This window comes from Amyelois transitella, chromosome 11, assembly GCF_032362555.1.
Source record: "Amyelois transitella isolate CPQ chromosome 11, ilAmyTran1.1, whole genome shotgun sequence".
Classification (NCBI taxonomy): domain Eukaryota; kingdom Metazoa; phylum Arthropoda; class Insecta; order Lepidoptera; family Pyralidae; genus Amyelois; species Amyelois transitella.
In genome coordinates, this window is record NC_083514.1 from 8,950,601 (window position 1) to 8,971,388 (window position 20,788).

At 36.4% G+C, this 20,788-nt stretch overlaps 3 protein-coding genes across 3 annotated transcripts in view; 1 reads left to right on the forward strand and 2 right to left on the reverse strand.

The window, feature by feature from the left end:
• LOC106136704 (SUMO-activating enzyme subunit 2) overlaps window positions 1-20,788 on the forward strand; it is a 283,092-nt gene that overhangs the window by 40,501 nt on the left and 221,803 nt on the right. The window lies entirely within an intron of this gene.
• On the reverse strand, window positions 8,796-13,463 carry LOC132902265 (uncharacterized). Its single transcript, XM_060946652.1, has one exon. The coding sequence runs from the start codon at window positions 13,461-13,463 to the stop codon at window positions 8,796-8,798; it is 4,668 nt and encodes a 1,555-aa protein (XP_060802635.1).
• LOC106136687 (prolactin-releasing peptide receptor) overlaps window positions 14,623-20,788 on the reverse strand; it is a 34,785-nt gene continuing 28,619 nt past the window's right edge. Inside the window, exons 2-3 of the mRNA XM_013337313.2 lie at window positions 17,165-18,620; window positions 14,623-16,188 (exon numbers count right to left, since the gene is read on the reverse strand). Coding sequence (XP_013192767.2) covers window positions 17,168-18,571 — 1,404 coding nt within the window. The 5' untranslated portion in view covers window positions 18,572-18,620 and the 3' untranslated portion in view covers window positions 14,623-16,188; window positions 17,165-17,167. The remainder of the gene's footprint in view (window positions 16,189-17,164; window positions 18,621-20,788) is intronic.

Genomic DNA, 20,788 nt, shown 5'->3' on the forward strand with positions numbered 1-20,788 from the left:
TGATGATGAAGAAGGTTGCTTCCAATCACGTCGGGGTCACCAATGTAGCGGGAGCGATGATTCGGCTCGACCGCCACCAAAGGGAAGATCTTCCGCCAGGCTAGGTGTTATGCCTGGGGAACCGCGGCTCCAACGATGTTGTGTCGGAGGTTGTATATATAGCTCCAATCCGTGAAATCTCTGAAATCGCGATTTGGGTTCTTTGCTGCTATTGGCTGAGCGCGTCGATTTCTTCGCAATGATTGACAGTTGTTGTGAGATTTGATGTTGTTGACGAGTGGCGTAGAGATGTCGCCACACCGTAAAGAACTACATTCGAAGGGTACCCCTTCTTGTCAGTGACATGGTAGACAAAATAGAAGAGAGCCGTCTACGTTGGTACGGTCATATCTTGGAGAAGACTGAAGACTACATACATATGGTCACGTCTATATCCCTTGCGGGGTAGACAGAGCCAACAGTCTTGAAAAGACTGAATGGCCACGTTCAGCTATTTGGCCTTATGATAGAATTGAGATTCAAATAGTGACAGGTTGCTAATCCATCGCCTAAAAAAGAATCCCAAGTTTGTAAGCTTACCCCTTAGTCGCCTTTTACGACATCCATGGGAAAGAGATGGAATGGTCCTATTCTTTTTTGTTTTGGTACCGGGAATCACACTGAAGACTATATGGAGATTAATGTCTGGAAAGCAGACTGAAGAAACCCTGGCTAGATATCGCAAAAGATGACATGCGGATTAATGGACTCAAAACTGAGGAGGACGTCAAAGACCGGATAAAGTAGGGAGAGAAAAATCGGAAAGCTAATCTCAAAGCCTAACTAACAATGGAGGGTATAACTGGGAATACAACGTAATAACAAAATTATTGCAAGTTTGTCAACGGAAAACGCCGTCAATTGTATGAAGTGAGACAACCTTTCTGATAATCTGTCTTCACTTGAATGATGAACTTGAACATAGAAATGTCCTTAGGATCGGACATAAAGTACCAGTACCTAAAAATGAGAATTCGGCGAGGCCACATCACTTGCCATTACAAACAACGGCATTAACGTTTAAACATTCGCCTCGCATAATATTAATCCGCAAATAATGAACACAATCCCGTATTTTATGACAACAATCGCATTTAACAGGTAAAAAATACTAGTGAATCGTTAATCTGTTGTTTACGTTCGGACGGGAAGGGGATTTGTGTTAAAAAATTCTCGGATTTATAGGTATTATGCTTTTACCATCATCGTCCTACTAGTTTTTATCCTTTTGTCTCCACTCTAGGAGGAAGCCCGGTGTCCGAATTTCATGTCCATTAATATAAAGTCAATTACCTTTGTTTTTGTGCCGTGTGGTTAAAAAAAGAAAAGGACCATCTCTTTCCCGTGGATGTCGTAAAAGGCGACTAAGGGATAGGCTTACAAACTTGGGATTCTTTTTTAAGGCGATAGGCTAGCAACCTGTCACTATTTGATTCTCAATTCTATATCATTAAGCCAAAAGCTGAACGTGGCCTTTCAGTCTTTTTTAAGGCTATTGGCTCTGTCTACCCTGCAAGGGATATAGACGTGACCATATGTACCTTTGTTTGTCATATAGTGAGTGAAAACATTTCGAGAAAACCGGCTGATTCAGGCAACTGGCTGTCCATGATCCAATATGGCTTAGGTCATAAGAAAGTCGATTCTTGTAAAAACCTAACTTGCCTCATATGCTAACCCCGGATTTTCCTCCAAGGAGGTGAAGTGAAGATGTGAAGTGTTATTTGGACGAACGCCTGGATGGGTACTTCTATCTTACTTCCTGGACCTTATTTAACGGGGAACCTAATCTAGATCGCATCAAGGTTTATAATCTCATCATATGCTTTCTTTTCTTCCTCTCCTAATGTTCACGTCAATCTCGGTTACATCCTCACCTCTTTGGAGGGGAGACAGATTTTACACGAAGCAAAGCCCAACTAACTTCCATAACCTCGGCAGGAGAACCTTACCCAGCAATATGCGCTAACATGTTATGCAACATTTACCATGATATAATATCCCCATTTAACCCAATACTGTCTCATGGTCTAAAGATGCACTCCGCGCTCCTTTTTAGAGTTGGGAGAATGTACCCGGGTTAACTTGCCGGGAAGAAGAATAAGAAAGATGTTAAATGCATACATACATACATATGGTCACGTCTATATCCCTTGTGGGGTAAACAGAGCCAACAGTCTTGAAAAGACTGAATGGCCACGTTCAGCTATTTGGCTTAATGATAGAATTGAGATTCAAATAGTGACGGGTTGCTAACCCATGCATGCATGCTGCTTCTAATCAATTAATTAAGCAAGCAAGGTTTATAGAGCTTCTTGGGTCGATAAATTTGTAGTAATTATGTTGTTTACTTATGCAAAGTAATTTGATTTTTTGTCTTAATTTTACTTAAATTTCTTGTCTCAACATGATCAATTTTGCCATTTGAAATTTTCATGGCGTGTAACAGGAAATGGTTTTCAGAGTAAGAAATTTATTTTTAGCCGTAGACATTATTCAATAAAATTTCTCTTTTCAATAAGCTGTGATTACGTGACTCTTTTGTGAGTTATAAAATAGGATTTAATGTTCAGAAGTTTCGATACAATCAGTGGAGATATTGAAATTAAAGCTATCAGAATCAGAAGTATGTTACACAGCCTTATTTGTTCAGTGAAAATTCACATAGGAGCGAAACCCTGGGTAAAAGTCTAGTGCCAAAAAATATAATTGGATAGTAGAGCTTGCATGCTGGTCTGGCAGCGAACGAAACATAGTATGTTGTTCTCTTCTCTTCTTCAATAAATTTATGAAGGGAAAGGCTGCCTTGGAATTACTTTTTAAGGCGATGAGCTCCTACTATTTGAATCTCGACTTCATTGTTAAGCCAATACAGTTGAAAATGGCCCTAAAAGACTTTTCAAGGCTGTTAGCTCTGCCAACCAAATAGGAACAGGGAAAATGTACATAAGAAAATATCAAGTTTTATGCCATTTGATTATTGCTGAGTGGTCAGACTCATAATTACCGGGAGACGATATAGAAATCAAGATTGAAACATTGGAGTCATGCCAGCAATGATTTTTATTGTCATATTCCTAAACGAATGTGGTTTATTCATTACTTTACCCAGAAATACGCTCCCAAGGATAATATAAATGTATTCTATGTTGATTTTATGTAGTTGATCACCTCTGTGGCGCAGCGGTTTTGCGCTTGTCTATAATACCGGAGAATCCTGGTTCGATTCTCGGCCATGGCATAATGAGAAACGAACTTTCTGCGATTGGCCTGGGTCTTGGATGTTTATCTAAATAAGTATTTGTTATAAATTTTAGTATCATTGAGTTAGTATCTCTTAATGCAAGTGTCGAACTCACATCGAGTCTAACACATTCTGTGTAAATTGTCACGAATATTTCAATTTATGTATTTAATCTGGGTTTTAAGTAAATATTGTAATCGGTTTAATGGTTTTATGGTTAACCCATAGCAAACAAACTAATAAACTCTTCAACAACAACAGAATCGTTAATTTTTCCAAGTTTTTAATATAAGACTTTTCTATGAATATTTCAACTATGAATATTTTTAAGCAATAGGTCTAACTTCTCGACGGTGGACAAATTAGAAGAGGGAGTTTCTCATTGACTCAGGCCGCAACAGGGCGATGTGATATCACACATTCTTATAATTTTATTTCAGAAAATTTCGTATTATGTTGGTACATTATTAACTTACAAATCGAGTGTTTGTTTTATTGATGACTAGTTTTCTAGGCTAGGAAATTACAAAGAAATAGCCTGTTTCACTCGCGAAGGTCTATTCTATGTTTGAAAATTAGTCCAGTAGTTTATTCGTTACTAACATAAAAAACTCTTATCTTTTTATGATTAGTGTAGCTTTGTAAATATTAAAGTGCCTTTTTTATGAAGCTGCAGCGTTTGGGATTTTCCATGGATTGATAAATATCTCCAGGATGCGATTACATGGATGACAATATTAATAAAAGAAAACAGCCGAAGAACTGGTAATAACCCAACTAAGTTAGTAACAGACTAAATTCTGACGAAATTTTGACGAAAATAATATTTAAAAAAAACTGAACGAGTTTTACCGAAAACCTCATTTTAATATGTATTTTTAGATTTCCTCAAGGATTTGTAACTTTCTCCAATTTTAATTTAAGCCGATTCAAGTTTAGAAGTAATTTCCTGGTCACTAATGAAGATCAAAAGAAAAATATTTACGTTTAAAAGTCAAATCATGAATAAAGATTTATTAAAAAAAGTCTGAAGTCAAATTGGCGTTGGTAAGAAAATTACCTTAGACTATTTCACCAAAATCGGTTCAGGAGTTTAATTGTAAGAGCCCTTTTCCTGTCATGCATTTCGTTGCCCGCGTGTGGATTCGAACCGAATGCAGGCTGCCCGCATCCCACCATTTCATATTATGTTTTCCTATCATGCGAATGGCGCGCGCGCGGAACGCGGGTACGCTGCGGACGCGCAACCTGCGCGCGCGCCTTTCAAGTGCGCGCGGTTCTTCTTGCCTTTAGTGTTTGTTTTTACTGCGACGCGAGTCACACGCATGCAGTGCGCATAGATAGGTTTAATCGCTTCTAATCACGTCGGGGTCACCAACCGGGACTGCCACCAAAGGGAAGATCTTCCGCCAGGCTAGGTGTTATGCCTGGGGAACCGCGGCTCCGACGATGTTGTGTCGGAGGTTGTATATATAGCTCCAATCCGTGAAATCTTTGAAATCGCGTCTTAGATTCTTCGCTGCTATTGGTTGAGCGCGTCAATTTCTTCGCGATGATTGACAGTTGTTGTGTGATTTGATGTTGTTTGACTAGTGGCGTAGAGATGTCGCCACAATCGTTAGATCTGTCTAACTGGCGACACGCACGACACTGCCGAATCTTTGTCTAGCGTCTGACCAGGAGCGTGTAAGCATCTGCACGAGGGCGATAAAACACAGGACAGGAAAAGCGCCCTTACAGAAGTTCAAATCTTTTGTTTTCATGACTAGTGTGAATGTCATTTATTGTCACCTACCCATGTTAGTTATTCCAAGAAATTCACTTCTAGACATAAGACCTAAATATCTTGAATTGATTGATTTATACAACAGCAATCAATTATTACCTCCGCAATGTATAGCCCTAATTGATTAACTATATTTCCCATGGATGTCGTAAAGGGCGACTAAGGGATATGCTTATAATCAGTCTTTTCAAGACTGTTGGGTCTGTCAACCCCGCAAGCGATATAGACGTGATTATATGTATGTATTCTTAACAAATGAACATCAAACGGTATTGTATGAAAATTTATCCATATCTTAACGAAGAAAAATAGAAGAGTACATATTTTTCAACCTATAAGAAAGTGACCTGCGCTTGCCAAAGTTATTACCCGGGTAGATTGGCGGATTATCGGGTTTGCGATCCGTCGCTTAAACGAATTACTTGGGGAACTAAAATAACGCCTTCTTGCGAAAGATAAACTATGTAAATAACTCAATTTACTGCGGATACAAGCCTATTGGATTATAGATCAACCTATAGTGTTATACCATGCAAATTGTTAAGGTGATTACAAAATTATGAAATTTAATCTGTGCTGTTCGTGGTTGATACATAAGATATGTCTTAATATAATTCGGATTGTGTTATATCATTAATTCGTAGTATTATTGTCCATTGGGTCCACAAACCTAATTAGAATTATACTGGCCTATGACGTTACTTTATAAACACATACATTCATAAAATCACGTCTATATTCTTTGCGGGGTAGACAACACCAACAGTCTTTGAAGACTGATAGGCCAGGTTCAGCTGTTTGGCTTAATAATGGAGTTGAGATTCAAATAGTAACAGGTTGCTAGCTTATCTAATGGGATAGATTAGAAGAATCCCAAGTTTATAAGCCTATCCCTAAGTCGCCTTTTACTACATCCATGCAAAGAGAGGGAGTAGTTTTATTCTGTTTTCTATTGGTGTGGGGAAACACACGGTACTTTATTTACCTTTATTTTGAACTTTAAATAAATGGACAGGAGTAATTGAAAAAACTTACTTACTGTGCCAACCCCACGTAAAAAGTGGGAAAATGTAACGACGAAGAAGAAGAAGAAGAAATAAATTTATCGCAAGAGGAGGAACGACACTTAATAAATAAATTGGAGTTCTTTAATAACTATATTTCGCTCGTGGTTCTTCGCGTATGTCTTTCTCCGTATCTTCTGCATACTATGTCTCCAAAATTTCGTTGAAATCGGTTCAGTTGGTTATCACGCGTGAAACGGACAAACGAACACACTTCACATTAATAATATTAGGATGGATAAAAAATTAACACCCATATAAATTACACTAAATCAATTTACACAAGTGAGGTAAGCGAATTATAAATACAAATAACTTGATTAGCAAGTGAAATCGTTTGATCTCGAATGAAATACGAGGGCGTGGGCTGAACTGAAACCTCGGAAATAGTTTACAAACTAAAACAATATGGAATTAATTAGCGATTTTCTAAAAGCAGACATCTGCTAGTGAAAACCATTGAGTATGTATGGTTCGACTCCGATTTAAAAATATCATAAGGGTTATTAATTAAGTAGGTACTAAATTTAAGTTAATGAACCAATGACTTGTGCAATTTTACCTCAATAGTCTTTTTTGTGATAATATTCGTATACCCAGATTACCCAGTGGCAGTGCAAATGATAAAACTTATGTTAAGTATATTGTAGATTCTCAGCTAAGTGACTATGTATGTCTTATCTTTGAACTTAATTGTTACTTTTATACTTTCTTTTGGCCCGTGTGTTTTTCCGTGTTTTTTCCAAATTTATCTTAGTATACGAGTATCTTTTTTATATAATAGTCACATGATGCAACCCTTAAAAACGCCAGGAAAATAATGACTTGCGGTCTTTTAAATTTTATCCTTGTCTGTCCTTAAAAACTCGTGTGTGTCTGTTCGTTTCTTTTGCACGCAAAAACTACAGATCGGATTTTCATGAAACTTTAGCAGTTTTATAGCTTTTAACGCTGACCCAGACTAGTAAGCTATATTTTATTTTGTAGCGATCGCGTGAACTATGACTATTTATCAATCTGATGTCCGTAATTGATTAGCTTATCAACAACAACATCAACACAAAGCAATCAGACACTAAAAGAAATAAAAGAATTTTGTGAATCAACAAAAGTTATTTGGTTTATTAGTTTTTAATGCGCTTTCATGTTTATTGTTTACCTTCAATGGTTATGGTTCTGGTGACCATAATTGATTTTTTAGAAAATTTTAGTTTCTAAAAATCAAAAATAGTTGTACAACTTTGTTAAAATGAACCATCTATTCCGATCGATTTTATTTATGAAATATTATTATTTAAACTAAGAGCAACTTATTCGATTCACAATTTAATAAGTTCTTTTACTTGTTCCATTTTTTTAATGGCGTCTTCTTTAACTGGTTTAGTATCAACATTTGCACAATGACTTGTGTTTGCAATAACGATGGCTGGTGCATCACTAGAAAGGCCGTTTTTCATACTGAGTGTACTCCAGGGATCCATATCTCCATTAACAAACACTACATTCGTGACATCTGGATGTAAGCGTCCATGCATTTTGTTAGTGAGATTCCAAAATTTATCAATACGAGCTTAATTAAATTCTGAATCTAATATACTTCAACATATAGGTAAAAATACTATGTCAGTAATGATATTTGTAAAGGGCTAATTCTTCGAGTTACTGGTTTGGATATAAACTCATTATATGATTCATATAAACTTATTTTTATGAATATATTAAAATTATAAAAATTACACACACGTATTTTTGTCATGATTGTTACCATACATTCAGTATGTTTTTATTATATCATCTTTGAAATAACTTTAATCGTAACAAAAATTCTGAACATAGCATGGTTCAACAAATTGTATGATAAATGTGTGGAAACTTATTTTAGCTTAAATGAAGATCATTTTATTTTCATTCCTCGTGAAGTCAACGTCTAGTACCTATGTACAGATATTATTTTCTTTTATGAGTTGCTCAGTGCCACTTTCCGTCTCAAAGAGTTCCTGGAATCTAAGAAACATTTTCGAAAGTTTTTTTATAATAGCTGGGTAAAATACGATATTCCGTATTTTACCCAACGTAATACTATTTATATACTATTTTTAAAATTCATAATTTCATTAGTTACTTACATCACTTAATGATTTTAATATCTTTTGTTTTCACAACATTCACACATTTTGTTGACATCAAATAAATTACTTTAAACTAAGTTTATTGCCGCGTTCAAAGCGTCAATGTAGAAGAAGCGGTTACATACTGCACTGTAGCATTGTCCTTGATAACGTCAACTTCACAATTACACAAACTTTGAATTGAAATGTGAACATTTTGATGGCTTCTCCTATAAACTCTGCATGCTCAAAAATGCCCGTTTTGGTAAAATAGGTGCGCGACAAGCAATAGCGGCATCAACTAAAGTTGGAAATAGTAGTATCATCCAAACTGCCGTATTTCCCGAATTTGCATGAGCGATTACCACAATTTTTGATGCGTTAAAGTCATAATTAGTGTAACCGACAGAGGCACTGGTAGAGGCTGGATCAATGTCATTTATTTTTCTTTTCTCATAAAAACATAAAACTATGGCGCCGAACCAAAAAGGTTAGCAGCGTGGCCGTCGCTAACATTTTCCCCCCTAGTATCCTCATAGAGGATACTCAGTTCCTTAACCAAAAGATGCCACGCGAGCAGCTGGCCGCTTTATCACACCCGCTCCAGTCCTAACGTCGACTACCCTAACTCTACCATCTGCACCTGGGTAAACTTTTTCTATAATCCCCTTTGGCCAGGTGTTACGCGGAGATGATGGATCAACTACTAAAACTAAATCTCCGACTTTTAATTGCAACCCCTCTTGGGTCCATTTACGTCTAGGCAAGAGCTCGGGTAATACTTCTTTAACAGCGCCAATGCGCCCACCAACGCGTAGAAGACCACCGCTGTCCAAGTACGGAGTAAGATCTCGCAGTCGACTATCCCGTTTCAAGGGCTTATTTTCTTGTAAGCAATGTATTTCGTCACTAAACGATTGCATTTGGGCATTTCGTAATAATAATCCTTCTGCTTTGTTTAGTACTTCGCTGTCAATTTCAACTTTTTTCTTTCTACACTTTTCTATGAATAATAAAACAGAAGCAGCACTACGTTGCAGCCGCAACCAACATGAAAACCGTTGCGGATCAGGAACAGGAGAGCTAGTCGTCTCATTAACTTTACTTGACACAACTTGTATTTTTTCCAGAATTTCATCACTAATGACATCTTTATTCACAGGGTCTATTGGCCAGCAATCAAGTCCTTGGTGCAAAAAAAGAGGACCGGTAAACCATAGAGAATCATTTTCCAAGATGTGATCGTGCTTCTTAGAGGCAAGGTCAGCTGGGTTACATCCTGAAGGAACGTAGTTCCATTCGGAAATAGTGGATGTATTACATATCTCGCCTAACCTATTTGCAATAAATGGCTTATACATTTTATTTTCATTTCTAATCCAATGTAAGACTGTTGTTGAATCAGTCCAATAAAATGTTTTATCAACTTTAAAACGATGCTCTGATTTGATTGTGTCTGCTAGTCGGCAACCTAATAATGCGCCTTGTAATTCAAGCCTCGGGATTGTGACTCCCTTAATCGGCGCTAAACGGCTTTTACTGGCAATAAAGGACACTTGCACTGAGCCATCACTATTTTTTTTACGCCAGTAGGCGACTGCAGCATACGCGGATGGCGATGCATCACAAAACAAATGAAGTTGCAATGTGTATAGGGCTGCTGTGTCAGCGCGGGTCTGGGCCCCCGATGCAGCGCTATAAGGACTAACTCTAAAGTACCATCGTGGTATAGAAATGCGATTCAAAGTCTGCAGTTGCTCTAACCATTTACGAAAAGAAGTAAACATTTCATCTGAAACAGGCTCATCCCATTTTATGTCACTTTTCCATGTTTCTTGCATAATAATTTTACCTTGAATGATAAATGGCCCAAGAAATCCGTGAACATCATAAATTGACATGATAATTCGTAATAATTCACGTTTAGTAGGCTTTCTTTCCTTCTCAAAAACTTCGTGCGGGATGCGTTTGAATGACAAATCAAAACCTAGCGTATCAGTAGCAGGATACCAAAGAAGACCGAGTGTTCGTTCAGACTGACCTTCAATGTTGAATTTGACGGCTTTCTCGTTGAGGGTTTCCTTTGGCGTACCTCTTAGAACATCGACGCTATTACTAAGCCAATTTCGCATAAGAAAACCTCCTTGTTGGTTTATGTGCAAAATATCATTTACCATTTTAACAGCGGAAGAAACATCAGGCAAACTGTCAATGTAATCGTCCATATATTGGTTCTTCCTAATGGCCTGAACAGCGTCAGGAAATTCTTTCTCAAACCGTTCTGTGTTCTTAAACTGATTAACATATTGCGCAACAAAAGGAGAACAGTTGGCACCGAATATAAGGGAAGTCATCACATATTTCTTGACTGGCTCTGACGTATTTTCTCTCCACAAAAATCGAAATGCATTCATATCTTCTTTACGTATTTTAATACGTAAAAACATATCTTTTATGTCACCTATGACACCAACAGGATTTTCGCGAAAACGTAACATAATTCCCAAGAGAGATTGCAACAAGTCAGGTCCCTGCAAAAGAAAATCATTTATACACACCCCTTTACTTTTCGCAGCTGCGTCAAATACGAGCCGCAACTTAGCCTTATTAGGGTTATCAACACCGAAGTGAGGCAAGTACCATACGCGTTCGAAACCTACGTCATCTTCGCGCACCTCTCTAGCAAAATCGTTGATGAATAAATGTTGTACTCGCTCTCGATACCTGGATGCATAGGCTTCATTCTTTTGCATCTTTCTTTCTACCATTTTCAACCTACTTAAAGCCTGAGGATAAGACTCGGGCAAAACCACATCGTCGTATTTCCATGGTAAGCCGACATACCACTGATCATCAAACATTTGCGACGTCTTATCTAATATATTAACAGCCCTTAAATCCTCAGGGCTCTGTCTAGGCTTAGTGCAGATACCTATTGATTCTAAAGCAAACGATTGACGAACTTCATTATATAATTTTGCGTCGTAATCTACGTCTACGTTCTTATCAGAAGACTGTATAGAGAGAGATTTAATATCTTCTATAGAAAACAAATGACAAATAGGTACTACGTTTCCCCCCTGTCTAGGACAGTCAACACTAAGGTTTAGAGCGGGCGTGGCGAAACGGTCAGACGTGTTGGACTCACTTACCGAGTTATTCCCATGGACGCACCACCCTAGGGCAGTTTTGGTCAGAAACGGCGCACGCTGCTTACCTCGGATACATTTCTCAGGCGCGATAAGGTCGTGGTGATTCTGACCAATCAATAATTTCGGCTGCACACCGCAGTTACAAACAACAAAATCTTCAGGAACGCTATAGTTGCTGAAATCAAAGTTAGATAAATGTTGAGAAGGTAAATTTAACTCTTTCAATTTCCTAGCATTTAACTTGTACTTGTCTCCGCTGCTGTTGGATATTGTAAAGTCAATCAACTCCATCTCACATACTAATTCAGTATTCCAAGCCCCTCGTGCTCGCATCATGCGTTTTTCTCCATGCAAGCCTAGGTGGTCTGCAATATCTGCTGCCAGGAGAGTTGCTGTAGAACCTCCATCAATAAGACCATGCACGTGCATACTCCCCTTGGGCCCAAATATTGTCAATGGTACAATCTGTAGTAATACCTTAGGACATTGGTCTACATTTGTCTGGGTGACTGTCTCGCTTTTTTCACTGCTGCTCTTTGGCTCATCTGTTGCTTTTTCTTCAGATAACTTGTCTTTAGGTGCGATCCAGTGCAGGAGGCGGTGGTGTGGCTGACCACACTCATTGACGTCACAGTTGTCGCCTTGGCACATTTCTGGTTCACGGTGACGAAAAGCAAGACATTTGAAACATAAGCGTTGCGTTCGAGCAAATCTCCAACGATCTTTACGTAAAGCTCGTTTATATCGTGAGCAATTAGGTAAGGAATGACGACTCACACGACAAAATCTGCACTTAGGTGTTTCTCCTGCTTCACTGCTTACAGCCGACAGAAGTACTGCGTGAGTAGTTTTTCGCTCATCGGGTTTACGTTTGTCCGACGTCTGAAATTGAATATGACTTACCCCGGCCAACGCAGTCTTATTTGCTTCTTCATACAAAAATTCAGATAGTTTTTCTAGTTTAGGTAAGTCATTGTCTTGTTGTTCGAATATGTAATCAGTCCATTTGCAGACAAGAATATTTGGAAATTTGGAAATTATAATACTTGCAAGTTCAGGGCTTCTTAAATAATCGTTTTGTTTAATAGCTTTGGCGGCAGTCACGTAGTTTTTGACTTTGATGGCAAAATTGACAATGTCGTGGTGATATGACATAGGTAAGGACGGAAGCTTTTTCAATTGGGTTATAAGTCTATTTACTATTGTTTCAGGCCTCCCATATCGGAGCTCAAGAGTCTCAATTATAACATCAGGTGACGTAACTCCGATCAGTAAAGATGAAACCGTATCTTTAGCTTCCCCTCGAAGACATTTTCGTAAACGCCATACATTCTCAGTGTCTGTATACTTGCATAGCTTTGTCGATTCATAAAAAGCCTGTTTAAATTGCAGCCATTCGAGCGAATCACCATGAAAATAAGGTAGATCTTTGGATGTCGCCAACCTTGTAAGAAGCTTATCGTTACTATTTTTTGATGTCGAGGCAACAATTGTATCTCGTAGCGCTTCAGTCAACTTTTGGATGTCATTCTTTCGGTTCCCTTCACAGTTTTCATGGGAAATAGTTGAATGCGTTTCATCTAGCGGCTCGAGCGACGCGTCATATTGAGATTCTATACTCTGATCGAGCCAGGCATGCACTCTGCTGTCAAGAGACATCGATTTTGAAGTGACGGAACACGAAGATTTTGACCGTCTTTGCCTATCCAGAGATTCAATTTCAGCGGCCAATTTCTTATCAATTAAATCAGTTTGAATAGCTTTTATTTTAGCTGCAGCTTCAGCTTTTGCGCGCGCAGTTTCAGCTCGTGCACGTGTAGCCTCACGTACGGCCTCCATCTCTAGAGTGGCTTTAGCTTGCGCCGCTTCCAGCTCCAACGCCCTCCGCCGTGAAAGGGATGACGACGTCCCTTTAGTTTTACCGGTTGCTGCGGATTTGGCATCATGCTGGTCGTCCGATTCAATTTTTTCAGATTTAACTAAAGGCGGAACCTCGACATAATCCTGGCGCAACTCTTCCTTGGCACCGCGTGGTTTCCGTTTGCGCGATGTAGGGGGAGTGCGAAACATTTTACCAGCGCTAACAATTAATATATCAATAACAATTAGATTTAATTAATTTCAATAAATTGGCATTATTATACATATGTATTGCTTGTGTAGGTATAATTTAAATATTTCAAATGTTCAGTTGTACCTAATGTTAGTGAATGACTTACTATCGCTATAGTATCACGATGTTATAAATTATTTAATTCCACAATTTTTACGCACTCTATCCTATGAATAAAGTCAATACAATTAACAAAACTGCTATCAGAGCTAGTGCATTAAATCCTCTCAAAGAGATGGCCAGCCAACTGTGATAACTTGGTCAAATTATTTCATAGAATTTCATAAAATGTTTTCGAGCTGCCGAGCAATTATACGCTGGAATGTGGCAGAACGAAGTGTTTGAGTTTGTGATTAAGAATAGTTATACCTTAAATTAGTTTTGTTTTAGGATATTTAGTTTTTTTTATTCAATCGTGGTATATATGTTATTAACTAAACTAGAACGGCTTCACCAGTGTAAAGAGAAATTCCGCTTATTTCCGTTCCCGTAGGAATTTTGGAAAATTACTTTTTAGCGGAAACTATCATTGCCGTGTGGGCACCAATACAAAAAAGAATAGGACCACTCCATCTCTTTCCCATGGATGTCGTAAAAGGCGACTAAGCGATAGGCTTACAAACTCGGGATTCTTTTTTAGGCGACAGGCTAGCAACCTGTCACTATTTGAATCTCAATTCTATCATTAAGCCAAATAGCTGAACGTGGCCTTTCAGTCTTTTCAAGACTGTTGGCTCTGTCTACCCCGTAAGGGATATAGACGTGATGATATGTATGTATGTATCATTGTAGTAGCTCTCTGCATGCCAAATTTCAACTCGATTGGTCTTGAGATTGGGCTACGCGTTAAAAGACAGTCACCTTTGCTTTTTATATATTACTAGAGGCTTCGGACGGGATGCATTTATACACATAAACCTCCCTCAGAACTGCACTCCTACATTTCAAGTAGGAATCAAATACGTCCAAAACTTTCGAGATTAGCGCGTAAGTACATACAAACAGAGAAAAAATTATGTAGTGATTAATATTCTAATATACTATGAATGGATTATTTTAAAACATACATGAGATGGAATCAGAAATGAGGATGAATAAAAAAATAATTTACTCGTATAAACAACCAGCCTCATTTAATCAATCTCGAAACCAAACTTTACAATAATTATTATTCAATTTCAGTAAATAATAAATTACCCAGTAAATTCTACAGTACCTACAACACTTTGAAAGCGATACTAATAGTTCGACTAAAGGTTACACTTTATTTACATTTTCTTCCTGTTTATTTACATTTATGTATATTTTTTCATATAGTAATTGATGATATATTTATATTATGTGTTTTTAATAAACTCGAATTTCAAACGTATTCAATGTATACGTAGCAAAACAAAATACTTAAGGCTACGTCTACACGGATTTGATATTTTGTTTTCGCATAAAAATAAATACGAAAACTAAACATTTAGTTTGAAATTGGGCTCGTTAGTTTATCAAAAAGACATCTTACATATTAAATTTTATCACTAACTAACTACCTTTACTAGTGATTCTAAATCTAAATAGTGAAATGTCAGTAAATGAAAATTAAACAAAAACAAAAATTAATTAAAAATAGTAAAAAACATAGTTAAATAAACATAAATAAAATTGAAATTTTAATTGAAATTATCATTTATTTTGACAAAACCATACTCTAAACATGTGAAAAAACAGTGCATCGAAAGTACTACCTAGTCTAGACTAAAATAATGAGACCTATTTAACTGACAATATTAGGCCATTTGGATACTTGCAAATACAATTATAATACAAGATCTTATTAAAGTTATTTTAATAAACAGATAAATAAATCATCACAGCAAGCCCTTAAAATTAACATCATTTGATTTTATTATTTACAAAGTCAAGTATTAAACCTTCTTACATTCTTTATAATAATCATACCATAATTGAAAACATTAATCGATGTTTATTCTTGTTTATATCAAAGCAGCCTAATTGTAATTAAATTAAGAACATCGATAAACCTAAAAGCTAATTTTTATCTCAAAGTGCCTTAAGGCTAAGTTCTTTAAAACAAATATTACAATAAAAATAATGACTTGTCTTGCAAACATCGCAGTTGTAACAAGACTTTTGTAATTTTAAGGAATTCGACCTTTTGAAGATCTCAATTTACTTTAAAGAGATTTTAATATATTTTTTTTCTATTATCTCAAATATATAATAATAACAGATACCTTAATAACTAAAGGAACCTTAAAAAGACTTAAGTCTAAGGTTATTATTATTCTTTAGTCTTTACATTTATTTATAAGCATTTTTAATATTGTACTTTTATCGAGGTTAAAAGTCTCATTTATATTATACAATTTATATAATAATCCAAGAAGTTCTTATATTTTTAATTACACATGTGACATTTTTTTGATAACGTTAAAATCGTGCTATATTTACAAATAAATCTGTCGTAATTAAAATAAAATAGTTATTTCTTTAAATTGTGATACTAATTTACTTTCGTAGGTAAACGTCGGTAATATTTAAACAATTTCACTCTCATAGAAAATTTACTTTACACATGATTCAATACGAGATGCAAGATAATAAAGTAGTAGCATATATTTATTTTAAATATAAAAAGGAGGTTAAGCGATGATCCGTGTTTACTTTGACCTGCAACAAACAAATGCGCGTCATTTGAAAAACATCGAAAAGGCAAAATTCTGAAAAAGATACCGTTTTTGAACTTATTCTTATATTTTACTACTTTTAGAAAGGTATTGGCAAAAAATCGATATGGGGGTTTTATATATGACCAACAAATGCAAAAAAAAATTATTTTTAGTTTTTCTTTCTGTTTGTCTGTTTGGATGTTTATACTCGCACCATGAGAAAAATAATTGCTCCGATTTGATAGCCGTTTTCTCAGATGCGTTAGAGTTGGTCTTTAATACAGATATACAAAAATATCTTTTCTCACCCCTCTAAGGAGCATTACAGGGCCACCTTTCTCAGTTAACGGTGAACAAAGTCGCGGGGAACAGCTAGTTATTTATTAAAAATTACCTTCTCTCAGTTAAAGTAGCGTAAAAACGTAGGCGCGTAAAATTCCAAATAATTTGTTTGGAACAACCAAAAAATATGATGTAATTGACTTTATCAACAAGGTGCTCGAGGGTAAACTTAGTCAATTACTTGGACAGAAGAGGAACACAGATAAACATAAAATAAGGAAAAGTTGGCATCAACACGTTTCGTCGAGTCGCTGAGAGAATTACAATTTGTTGTTGAAGAACATCTCAAGAACGGATTAGTAGGCATAAGTTGACGAATTCCCAACTGAAATATTAGTGTGTTTGTTTGGAAATACTTTACTGAACTTGAGACAGAGATTTAGAGAAGAGTGAGTAAAATGCATAAGAGTGGTCTTATCCTAAGGAAAAATTTCTACCAGTAAACCAATGCAAAAGAGAAAGTTATAGTAATTGAAGTAAGGTTCAATAATATACACTTAAAAATATATGTGTATTTAGTTCAATTCAATTCCAAAATTTATCTCAAGATTTCAACTTTAGTTCAATTGGAAAATGTTATATCTATTTTTGAACAAGTGTCTGATCCAGCATTATTTGGAATCAGTAATACTTACACATTATATAGCGGGTGACTTGCCGTCTTTGGGCTCACTGTGTTGGGACTCTTCATCAATCAATTGTAAATTTACATTTTCACTCTTCGTGTGAAACGTAGCCGAAATTGTTTTATCGTCCAACAAAACATTCTCGATTTCCACACCATTATCCTTCTTTCCATTTCCATCTAATATTCTCTGTTTTATCGAAGGACCTCTGTTGAATGACGATCCGAGTAAAGTTTCTTGGATAGTCTCATTGCCATTACATATTTTGTCAGTTTTGTGTGTAGGCATTCTGCCCGAATGATAACTATTTCTTACTCCCCCGGTTGATTCGAAAAATGGAAGCACTTGTTTGAATTCCTTTCGGAAATTCTCATTCAACCAAGCGTAAAGGAATGGATTGTAGCAAGTTGACGCCATCGCCATGGAATGGGCGAGAAAAAAGGACACATAGTAATAATTCCATTCGGTCATTTGAGCGTAGAAATCGTTGAAGATATTTATCAAGTTCAAAGGGAGCCAGGATATGCCAAATATAGCTACCATAGATATGAGCATTCTATTTGTCCTCTTCTTTCTATCTCTGTCAGCTTCTTCCCTCCTAGTGTTCTTGGCACCAGGCTTGGATCTCGCCCGGTCATTCAGTCTTACACTAACACATGTATAACATATAGCTATTACTAGAAATGGTATTAAAAATTGAAGTACGGTGGTGAACACACCGAAGATTCTTCTAGACCTATCTGACGGCCAACTCTCTTCGCAGTAAGTTTTATTTTTTGTGATCTGTAGGCCCATGAATAGACCATAGGGACAAGTTACAACTAAGGAGAATACCCATATAAATACTATTATGAATATACATGTATTTAATTTCATTCTCGGGTGGAATGGGTATATTATGACGAAAAATCTATCTATTGCTATAGATGTAAGGGTTAGGGTAGATATGTAAACACTTGTCCCTTGCGCGTAGGGCATCAAATGACACAGGAGTCTGCCAAAAACCCATCGTCCCAAAAAGGTGTACATCGGAGTCAGGGGAACTGCGAAAAGACATAGCAATATATCTGATAACGCCAGGTTCGTTATGAATAAATTAGTTACTGTTTGCATCGCCTTATTTCTGAATACAACATAACAAACCAACACATTTCCAAACACTCCTAATACGAAGATAATTGTGTATAAAATGCAAAAAGCGACTTGGACTACATTTACATCGATTATGTCGGTCGTTTCATTTGTTTTTGGTTCATCTATTATATCCATGCTTTCACCAGTCAATGTTTTTGTGATAATTTGGATGCCAACTCGGGGGGAGCTGGTTCCGTTGATGGCCATATTGAATGGAAATGATCTTTCAGCAACTGCAGAAGCCACATCATCGCGGCCGCTGGAGTTGTAAGCAAATGTCATGTTAACTCCGCCTTATCTTCTCAATGTTTATAATACGATGCCAGTCCATCTGTGAACAACAGAGAGAGCACTCGGTGAGTTCAAATGTTTTGACGTAAACTACATTAATAAGTCAGTTCTAATGCCGCGCCGTTCATGCACCGTCAGTCATTGTTTATTTAATCGTGAAATATTACGAATGAGAATTTTGCGTAATTCGGACAACCCACGCTTAAATTCCTTACTGCGTAGCGTTGGTAAATGATAAATGAATTATTGGAACGCAAATAAATTTAAATTATAAATAAATCGAGAATGCAAAGTTTTTAAACGAAAATGTATTTTCAATATGTAGCTATCGTACAATAAGTAAAAATCTCAACATAATTACAAGAACTTATATGTTAATCAAAAACAACACCGTCAAAAGTTAGCTCTTAAATATAAGATGAAGAAGAAGAGTTAAGAAAAAAATAAAATTACGCAACATAAAACATTTATTTAAATTTGCGTATCTCACTCATTTTTGCGTATTCATAGTTGTACATTATGCTTTCAAGAACGGAACCAGCATTCCAAAATATCACCTTACTCATTGTCCTATCTTCAGCATCTTTTCAAAGCCATTAGCAAGCATATTCTATTTTCGGTTCTCATGAAATAAAGCTCCACTTTTAACGGCTCTCACACACATATCATACGGGCTGTTACCATGGCAACCGCGATTGCTATTAAACCAGGAACACATTAACTGAACGTCTCGAATTATATTGTTAAACACACGTGGCACAGCCACAAAAATGTATTAAGGATATGAAAGTAGTAAAACAGTAGAGATATAGCGAAAGCTAATTTATTAAGGATTTTGGGAAAATATGAATTAGAAGTAGTGTACTTTTCCGAACTTTAGAGTAGGACCATTCTATTCCTTCCACATGGGTTTCGTAAAAGGACTAATTATAGACTTATGATAAAAATAGTATACATACATATAGTCCCGTCTATATCCCTTACGAGATAGACAGAGCCAACAGTTTTAAAAAAAACTGATAGGCCACATTCAACTTTTTGGCTTATGATAGAATTGAGATTCAAATAGTGATAGGTTGGCTAGCCCATCGCCTAAAAGAAGAATCCCAAGTTTACAATCATATCACTTAGTCGCCTTTTACTACATCCAAAGGAAAGAGAAGGAGTCGTCCTATTCTTCTTTTATTGAAGCCGGGAACCACATGGCACTAATAAAAATTATATTTATGGTTAATTTAAAATCACAAGGGGTTTAATTTAAGACGTGTGATTGTGAAAATACCAACCTACATTAACACGATTTATTTGTATGATGATGTTAAAAGCATTATCGTAGGCGCACCAAGGACTCCTCTCCAGAATGGTAAGAGTGTAACTGAGAGAGTGATAGTGATGCCGTGATGAACGTTGCGGTACGTTTACTACGAAACCGGTCATTGGAGCTTTTAGATACATACATACATACATATGGTCACGTATATATCCCTTGCGGGGTAGACAGAGCCAACAGTCTTAAAAAGACTGAATAGCCACGTTCAGCTTTTAGATGTAGGTAGTAAAATATGTTCTATTCAAAGTGTTACATTACGCAACCTGTTTGTCTAACCCGAAGAATTTACGGCGAAAATAAAACCATTTTTGGGAAGGTGTCCTTCAGTTTTAAATGACTCTTGGCGGTGGGATCAAGTGAGGAGCTTATATTATTAATTGTTTGTTAATTGATGGTCTGTTAATTTTTAAACTCAAATAGACTTTGGTGTGTTTAAATAATATTTAATATCTTAATTTTGACATAAAATGTGATTCGGACCACAGTTTTCAATAAATAAATAAAAAAAATGTAGTTTTACAAGTAAAAGGTGAGGTTCAGAATTCCCTAAACCGAGGAACTTGTATGAAAATATAATGAAACAAATATATTTGCACTAGTGCACTTGTCTGTGATATAGAACTTTTTCTGATTGACCTGGCTTTTTATTATAATAATGTTTATGTTTATTATTATTTTTTATTATTATAAAAAAAAATACCGTTAAGTAAGTACACAAGTCTCAACTTTGAGACTCAATCTGTATAATTTGTCCTGTCATTATTTAATTAAACTGACCATTGAAGATCAAATCCCGAATATCGCAAAAATGATTAATACTCGTAATATAACTTTCAAAGGGTCAGGTCAAGGGTACCCGAAACCGCCGAGCTTGCATG

Coding starts and splice junctions, on each gene's coding strand:
- LOC132902265 (XM_060946652.1), bottom strand. CDS start 13,463: ATGTTTCGCACTCCCCCTACATCGCGCAAACGGAAACCACGCGGTGCC.